The following is a 9,941-nucleotide window of genomic DNA, read 5'->3' as shown; positions in this document are numbered from 1 at the left end:
TTAAAGCATGGTTGTAGCAAGATTCATTTATTGCACACAGGTATTAAGACAGTCTAAATGTATTGTTTAGTATATAGTATATACTACTATGACCATAAAGTCTCAATTGGCTTAGAATCACTTCGAACCCAAAATTGTCCATTTAGTTATTCTTAATAGAATGAAAATTAAATACTACAATTCAGGTAATTGTTGAAGCTTATTTGAGATCATTATAGAATCAATTTAAACTTAACGCATTGTAGCAATTCTATTCCACCTACACAAACATTCACAAATGACATTGTTTAATTAGAATTTAAAGTCGTTATCTGATACCGGCAGCAAACGAGTATTTTCCTTAATGCTCTACGAACACGTAAGTTGTTTGTAAACAAAGGGAAAAACAAATAAATACACATGGAAAAGTTTACAATTCGAGATAAACTCAATGATATAATACTACTGTATCGTCTACGATAAAAGTTTTCAACATTACGCTTATTATTTATCCATGTTTCTTAACAACCTATATAATCTCTTTGAAACGAACTATAGTTATAATATTAAAGAGCAATACAAGTAATTTTTACTTGACGTAATTACGATAAATAATTCGTCATAAAGGTGTGATATTTCATGAAAAAGGATCTAAAACATAATCCATAAACCACAAGAAATACAATTTAACATATGGTGTGAAACTGGATATTTCCCAGGTGATATAAGTGAATATCAAGGTCGCAGTATCCCGGCCGGACATTGTTATCGATCAGTTCTGAGCGCAGTCGGGACAAATGCGCTGTGCACCAGTATATCCTGCACCTTGCGTGATTGAAATAGTATACGACAATATATTATAGCTTTATTGAACTAGAAACACTACTAAATATAAGGAACTGAGATTCCTGCATTTAACATATGGACTCTAAGTGACCAATTACCTGTAAATGGTATAAATATTGTTTGATCGTCATACGATTATATTGACCCACATCTATACTCTATACTAATATTATAAAGAGAAAAGAATTGTATTTTTGTATCGAAATAACTCAAAAACTAATGGGCCGATTAAAAAAAATTCCATCATTAAAAAGCTACGTTATCAGTGAGTATCATGGGCTATATTTTTAATTATTTTTTTTTAAATAGAACACGGGCCAATTCGCGAGCAAATACTAGTTTGTTATAGATATAAGTTTAGTAGAAATTGTTTACAACTTATTTAAAAGTTAAAACATTCCATTCATGTCTAGAACTCATTTAATTAGCATTTACATACAAACAAAGATATCTTATTTGTATATAAACTTCAATGCGTATTTGTGTATCCACGGCGCAGTATGCAGTTTAGCTAATCTATTCCATAGCACAGGTATCCTTGAAGCTGCATTGTTTGCAGCCAACACTTGTTAACAAAACGTCCGCTGCATTCGTTTGAGACACGCGACGGGCATGACGTAAGAACAAATATAAACATTTATGCAAGCAAACTTCGATGGAATGAAAAGTATGGAATATTTTTGAACAAACTCAATGCCACTACGATTTTCAAGTTAAATTTGCAGTCGAACGTATTTAATGTGTTAAAAATGTCTTTATCTGTTCATATAAATAGAAATATAAACTAAATCGAAATAATATACTAAAATTGATTAAATAAAACATAAAAACCACTTGAAAATTTCTCTCCTTAACGCTAATAAGCATTAACTTTGTAATAAAACATATCTACCAGCGACGTTTTTCCTAGAAAGAATATTTTTGCAAATATAAACTCAACAAGATTCGTTATTCCATGATTTATGTTTTTACTAGCTTCCGCCCGCGACTCAGTCTGCGCCTATGTGTTCTTCCAGACTATGCTCTACGTCTATACCAAATTTAATCTATATCCGTTCAGTCGTTTAGACTACAAACTCTAACAAACATCCATCTATCCATCCATAGAGCTGTACTCTCGCATTTGCAATATTAAGTAGTATAACTAGCATTAGTATATGAAGTATTATGATCGTTAGACTACGGAGATGATAAGTGGCGGAGTAAATTAAACGTGATACGCATTCTTATCATTGTTGTACTTTTAGCATAATCCTATGCAATACGGATGTTATTGTATGGATTGTAAACTCACTTGGTTACGTATTTCAAACGTAAATGGTAGATAGATTTTACATTATAATAGCTAATTAAATTTACAGAAATGAATGCGATTAAAAGTAAATACTAACATGATATATTTTTAAATTAAAACGCAAAATGGCAGAGATCTAATTGCTTTTAAACTAATGACAATAACCATTTGAATAACAAGTTTCTATTTATATATTTTCTAGATGATATAACACTTAATTATACCTAGCAGTTATCAGTTTCCTCGTAACTAAAGATATATATCTTTATCGCTGCGTTTTCGATCTTTCCGGATTAGGAGGTTAATAGCCTATAGGGTTTAAATTGCAATTGTTGGACACAGACCCGCTGATACAATATACATTCTTTGACAGTTCGCAGTTAAAAATTATTAGTGATAAGTGTAGCCTATGACACACAGTGGTAATGTAACTGGCAAGAAGTTTCAATATCAATCCAGTAGTGTATGAGTTCATTCATTACATACAAGAAATCATTTTTCGTTAAAAAAAATTGAACGTTTACAATTATTAAAATTATAAAATGTGTTTAACAACAACTATGAACCTAATAGAAGTATTTGAAACAGTACCTTACTAGACAGTAATCCTGCGGTGGGTGTCTTATCATTAGGGTCGGATTCCGGTATCTTTTCATTAGGGTTGTCGAGGTGGATGCCAGGCCAGCCCACCCAGATGCCTTTCCCGCGTATCACAACCGGCGCTACAGCGGTAACGAGACCGCCGGCGCTGCAAAATAATACACAAATTATTCCAGTGTTCTAATTTTAAATGTTTACTGGTGAAAAAATGTCAATGCTACAATGCACTTCGTAGATACTGCTACGTAGCACGCCGTAGCATCACCTCCTACGTAGCGCTACCTCCTACGCAGTAGTACCTCAATGTTTTGTATATTTGTGTCAGATGGCGAAATACAAGGTACCAGACCTTACGTTCAAATTAGTATTGGAATATTTGAATGATTCGGTAAAATTCTAAAATTTATTAATATTTTAAACAAATGCAAAAAAACAACCTTATTTCAAATCTTTATTGCTATGTAAAATAGAAACTATAAACAAACTGAGTCACTGCTTCGCAAATAGCAGGCGTCTATAAACAACCTTACTGTCCGTACCTACGACGTATATCGATTTATTTCTACAACAAAATAATTCACAGTTAGTAGTCAGTTATTTTCAGTAATTTAAAAAAGTATTAAAACGACAGATTTTACAGTTTTTTACTGATCGAAATTAACGTGAATGTGTTCTATTTTATTTTATTTTAGCATAATTAAGTACATGTAAAAATACTTAGTTTCTAAATATGGCACGTACGTTGGTGCTATAAATTACACTTCAGATTATCCATCCACTCGATTTAATGTCAGTGACAAGTATTTATATCGCGCCATTTTTATGATATAATGTTACTAGTTTTCACCCGCGACTCCGACAGCATGGAATTAAAAAAGGGAAAAATAAGTAACCTATGTGTTCTTCCAGACTATCCTCTACATCTATGCCAAATTTCATCGAGATCCGTTCAGCAGTTTAGGCTACAAACTCTAACAAACATTTAAATATCCATCTAAACTTTCGCATTTATAACAAGAAAAGCAAATATGATTATGATAAAAAGACTAGTTAGAAAGCTTATATACGTCAAATAATATTGTAAAAATCTTATAATAATAATTATTTAAATGTTAATCAAGTTCTGCAATGATTTACTGACCAACAATATTTTTTTTAAATAACCACTGCCACTTGTTTCAGTGTAAAACTCATTAACCCTGGTTTTATTTCGACGTTAAAATTACATAATTACCCGAAAATACCAGAACGTCCAACGCATAGTCATATGATATACAGCGTCAACAATAGAGAACCATTGTCACGTTGAATACGTGTTTTCGTTACCTTGGCACAAAACATGGATCATCTCGTTAACCGGGTAATTTCACTACTGAAGTGCCCGCATGCCGGCAGAACCGTAACAAATCATGTTTACGCACAAAACTATGATGTTTGAAATGGTGAAAATGGTATTCAAATAAAAGAAAAACGTCAGCCCGATGGGGAACAAATCATAAGGGCGGGAATACACATGACAGTAAAATGCAGCATGCCTGTTCCCAGGAATGTTCATGTCAAGTTTTGTTAGCCCTTTTCAACACTCCACTTACATTTCTAGATAATTTTAGGTAATGTCATCATTAAACCTATCACGCTTAAGGGAAATATTTTTCCCTTCTACAAAATCGTCATCTTTTATTCAATTATTATTGATACGATATTTATTTTAATTAATGTCAAAATAAGTCGTATGTCCAAGACGGCAAATGTGTTTCTGAACGATTAGAAAAACAAAGAACTGTCAAACTTTATTGCGCCAAAATCAAATGTAAAAAAAAAATCAATATTTAATCCTAGCCATGTTATGGTCCTGTAAGGATTAAAGACGGTAATACATATTAAAATGTCCTTTCATTATATTATAATAGCTCAGATTATAGTTAAATAGTTATTAAACAGCCTTAAGTAATAAAAACAAGATGGCTAACTAACAAGTTTGAACTGATCATAACTAACTAAAAGGCATTTGTAGAACATCTTAATTAATCTAATTGTGAACTACGTTTCATGATACAAAAGACCAGCTTTATACTCCGACTTTACTGCCGAGTTTGTCAACTATGAAAATATTCCATTGCGAGGAAACAACGTCTTTATTCATAATAAAATTATGATTTTGTTGCATAGCAATGAGATATTAAGGATAATTTGAACACGACTGTGCACACAATCTCACAGTATTTACGAACATAAACACAAAAAACTATCAAACCAAACTGTTTGCTTATAGAATTTGATGAAATTTTAAAACAAAAATGTGAATAGAATAGCAAGATACCATTATTTTATTTAAGGTTTTCTCAATGAAATATTCATTTAGAATAATATCAGGATTTAAATTATTTCCAAGGTTAAGCAATGTCAGTCGAAGTGCAGACATTGTGCAGAAGGGGAACAATTCTAGTGAGAATATGCGTCCCCTTTCGCGACCTGAGATGGTGCTTAAGGTCAGTTTGAAGGTCGTACGTGAGGAATAATTAAAATATGGAACAATAAAATGCGATTATAATTTGATACATTTGTTACCTCTGTTCTTTTTAAATAGAATGAGAGTCATGGCAAGTTGACAATATTAATTTGTGTAGCCAGTTGATAACAATAAAACTCTGCCAAGGAAATGAATTCTAAATCACATTAGTATGTTTAATTGAGGCGTATGAACAATTTTTAAGATTGATCGCGCTTTAACCTAAATATTTGAGATAAATATAAATTGCACTTAATTTACAAGAGTTGATAATAATTTTGTAAACGACAAAACAAATTATTACTTAATCATAACTTAGATGTTAGCAAAGAGTCGATAATATTTTAATGTCCATTCTAAAGGAAAACAAGTACATATGAAATACTAGCTTTCTCGAGCGACTTCGTCAACATGGAATTAAAGAAAAACGAAAGTAAGTAGCCTATGTATTCTTCCAAACTATCCTCTACATCTATACCAAATTACATCGAAATTCTTTCTGTCGTTTAGGCTACTAACTCTAACAAACACCCATCCATCTAAACTTTTGCATTTATAATATTAGTATGAATTATAAGTATAATTTTACAGTTGACAATATTTAGTGTGACATGTGTGTCATATGTGTATATAGTGGACAGTGGACACGGTACGATGTAAATTAGGATAAAATAATATCAGCGATTTTATAATTAAGAAATCTTGTCACAATCACGATGGCTATGCTGAAATGACACCGAATGAAGCATTTTTGTAAATATAACTAAATTCATCATTCCAATTAGAAAACATGCAAAAAACAATTATTTTATAGATATGATTAGTTAATTATAATTGTTGGTTAATTCGCATCAATAAAAGCAGCGATATTTATGGTTTATTTGTTGTTTTATCATAAAATTGTCTATCATTAAAAAATCAACAAAACATGAACGTATATGCGCTGCTATTCGACAAAGGTAATCAGAGTCTCGAATGTTATTATGGATTCGTAGAAATTTCCCGAACCTCTCCGAAATTCACCGGCAGGAGGCGCACTTGTACTAAAACGTGATCCTTCGAATATTTGATCGTTCTAATTTAACATTTATTATTAGATTCTAATAGGTTTTACGATTTTTATTCATATTTTTCAACTTTATAACAGAGAATATTAATATTATCTCCCATTATTGAATTATCTTGACATAAAAATATATTAGAATAATTACGTAATCGACGTAATTGTATCTAATTAGTATATTTTTATTTATTAAACTTAAGGTATAACAAAATAATTAAACTGACACAACAAAAACATCACAATTTTGAATAGCAATCTTTCGATATGAATGAAAATAGCAACATAAATACGACTATGGTAATATAAATAGAAACTTACCTGGCTTTTCTCTCTAATTCACCAGTTTTGTCATTTCTCTTTAACACAAAAGGCAGGCGATTCGACACAACAATCATGCTGCCCTTGCTATTGCACGTCGAGCGACTGACACAATTACTGGTTACACTCATGTTTTTTTTTCGGTACGTTCCTCTACACGTCCAATCACAGCGCAGTCCAAACGCATGCGCATACAAAGTGGTGGGATTTTTAAATTATTCGCTCTAAATTCACTGTCTTAGTGCTTTACGGTGTGACATTGCAAGTGATTATTTTATATTAAAAAAAAATCTCGTTTATTAACAAAGCATCATCGGCCGAGATCGAGTGCGGACTGTTTCTTTTGTGTGTCCCGGTCGGCTTTATAGATTACGCGAGACGCGTCGCAAAAGGGTCTCACTTGCGGCTGACGATGTCGGAGGTCTCAGCCGATGTGCAGGGGTTATCACTACTGCCTTGTGCCCGCTCGAGGCTTGTCTCGCATCTTATCCGTAACTCGCAATTTTTTTAAATGTGCGCGCGCTAGCTTTCACAGACTAATCCATTTAACAATACTATATTTTGTTACCTTCATAGATACATTTATGATAATTCTAGATATTTCCAATGCCTTATGAGAAGGCACATTCAAGTTAAGATAAAACGTTTTCCATTTAGACGTAGTCTTTTTCTGTGCTTGCAATTTTGCTTATTGCAACATTTGGCTCAATTAACTTATCTATGCCCTTGCCGATTTCTATCGGTCTTTTTCTAAAAGAAAAATCCGAATAACAATTAAGTTTTTTTCTACATATTAGTACGATTAACTTAAGTATGTATTACATAAAAAGATTTTAATTATTCTATTTTTGGAGTAATTTGCCAGTGATTGGCTACATAAGACTGTTATAGTGGTAGTCACTAAATATTACTAGGAACTTTTATTATTTACATTAATAATAAATGTTTATTGCACAATTTCTATACGTTTTTTCCATTCAATTCACTGAAATCCATTACTTTCCACATTTGTTTGTCCATTTCCAGACCTACTTTCTGTTTATTTTTGTTGTCGCAACGACAATGTTGTTACAACATCCACTTATGTAGCTCACACAGTAAAAAGCGTCCGTTTTATGGATACACCGTTTTTGTTTAATTTTGGCAAACTGAAATCGGTCTACAATTGGATATTATTTCAGTCGAATTTGTTAATTAGGTTAAATAATTAATCACTTGAAAGATTTGTTTATTATGATCTGTCATATTTAAAATTAAAAGATACGTAAAAAGTTAGAGGTCAAATAGAATGTTACGGGTTATAATTTAAAACCGTACAAAACTGAAACATCTAGACGGTTAACCTTGACATTGAGCCGAATAAACATTAGTGTATCGTGATAGATATTTTAGTGTTGAGTTTAGTATTTCCGCGATGCCCATTGAACCGTGTTCGTCAGACGCGAGGCGGCCATGGCATGCGCGTACGGCGTGCATCTAGCATGACGCACACGCATGTCTCTCATGACCGGCTAGCCTGACTCCCAGCCATTCAATGGAATATATTATCGAATACTCGAACAACCAAACTACGTAATGTAAACAATGTGATTGCGTAACTCATCCCAACTTGAACTTGACCTAAATCTGTTGATTTTTATGTTGTCAATAAAGTTATTGGAGATTAAAGAGATCTTATCAGATACTAGCAGTTGCCAGCGACTACGTCCGCGTGGTATTAAAAAAATACGAACTATATAAATAACAAAAAGCTGCGTATCCCTCGGGAACATTTCTCGGTTGATGAACCTTATTCCATGTGTACTCCAGACTTTGTTTCATATCTGTACCAAATTTCAATAAGATATGTTGAACCGTTGCAGAATGATCGAGTAAACATTAATAAACTAAATTAATGAATCCCACGGGAACCATAACTATTCCCGGGATCAAAAGTGGCCTAGCCTATGTATTCTTCCAGACTACGCTATATACCTGTGCCAAATTTCATGGAGATCCGTTCAGCCGTTTAGGCTACAAACGCTAACAAACTTCCATCCATCCATTGTAAATTTTGCATTTATAATATGAGTAAGGTGATTACTGTTATTATATATTGTACAATGGTGTAGCTACGAACGAGTAGGGGTGGGTCTACCTCCCCCTAGAGACTCGACTAATAATAAGTTAATCTAGATCGGTTCGATAGTTTAGTAATTGCCAAAAACTCTCAGAGCTTTTGTAAGTACTGAAAAATGGTTTTTGCACAACTTCATTCATTCACAACTAAGTCCGTAAGAAGTAAATTCTACCTATAATGTGTTTTTCTGTAATTTATGTCAGAACGTATTCACTAATTAATTGACCTATAAAACAGTTTATCTTAATCGACCAACTTACTAGGTTATCCTTAACTTTATTTTTGTATAACGCAGTATAAACGCGACACTGTTCCACGTGCCACTGTTTGCGATATTGATTTGTTGTTTATATAAGTTGTTTGTGTGAAGCATGCATTATAAATACAGCCTTGAAGTTACTTTATAACAACAGTACCTATTTGAAATGACAAATTGTTAGATAAGTATCGGGTATTACCAATTAAGTAAATAAAGATCTTTATTTGTAAAACTAAATTACGAAAATTAAGAATATTATTAGCCAAGCCGTTGACAACAGATCACAATAAAATGGTTAAAAACAACACAATTTTACACTCCTGTAAAATAGCATAACGAATTGACTTTTTTCACCCGGAGTGTCGAAAGATGTCTTTGTTTTGGTCGAAATATGTCCCATTCTATGTTCCCGACTGATCGAGAATGTTGCCTGTTTGTAACTGTCATGTGTTGGCGAAATGTTAACTGTAAAGTTATCAGTTTAACTGTTAACACTGAATTTTAATTGTGGGCCTAACCATCAGATCATCCAATGGTATTCAGTTAGTACTTTAAACATTGTATCTAACATAAATACATTGAAAAAGCACGACAAACAGACAAAGTATCTTTCAATGTTTACTTTGTTGCGGAGGGACAGTTTCGCTGCACTCAAATTGAATGAGTTGAAGAAATGACGTCATACGGATGTGGTCTTGCAATCATGGAAATGGAATAAAAAGTCATAGAATTATCTAGAAGTTATTTAGATCTTAGCACACTTCGTTTGTTTTTAACAATCTTGATCGCTTTAAAAACAATTTTTTAAGTTGTGAAAAGTCAAGTCAATAGGAAAGATTGATAAATTTGTGATTCGTAAACTATTTCAGTTACATAACTTGGGGTATCCGATAAACGAAATATCTAAGACTAGCTGTTCTCGTGCGACTTCATCCGCATAAAACTATAAAAACT

The 9,941-nt window shown here is 32.6% G+C and overlaps 1 protein-coding gene across 1 annotated transcript in view; it reads right to left on the bottom strand.

Moving 5' to 3' along the window:
- Positions 1 to 7,502, bottom strand: part of LOC106106391 (alpha,alpha-trehalose-phosphate synthase [UDP-forming]) — an 11,928-nt gene extending 4,426 nt beyond the window's left edge. The window contains exons 1-3 of the mRNA XM_013286968.1: positions 6,610 to 7,502; positions 2,711 to 2,867; positions 1,908 to 1,941 (exon numbers count right to left, since the gene is read on the bottom strand). Of these exons, the coding sequence (XP_013142422.1) occupies positions 1,908 to 1,941; positions 2,711 to 2,867; positions 6,610 to 6,740 (322 nt within the window). The 5' untranslated portion in view covers positions 6,741 to 7,502. The remainder of the gene's footprint in view (positions 1 to 1,907; positions 1,942 to 2,710; positions 2,868 to 6,609) is intronic.
- Between the last annotated feature and the right edge of the window lie 2,439 nt (positions 7,503 to 9,941).

The sequence above is a fragment of the Papilio polytes genome, unplaced genomic scaffold, assembly GCF_000836215.1.
Source record: "Papilio polytes unplaced genomic scaffold, Ppol_1.0 DF822178.1, whole genome shotgun sequence".
NCBI classification, from domain to species: domain Eukaryota; kingdom Metazoa; phylum Arthropoda; class Insecta; order Lepidoptera; family Papilionidae; genus Papilio; species Papilio polytes.
The sequence above is the reverse complement of the archived record's forward strand: the minus strand, read 5'-3'. Positions and strand labels throughout refer to the sequence as shown.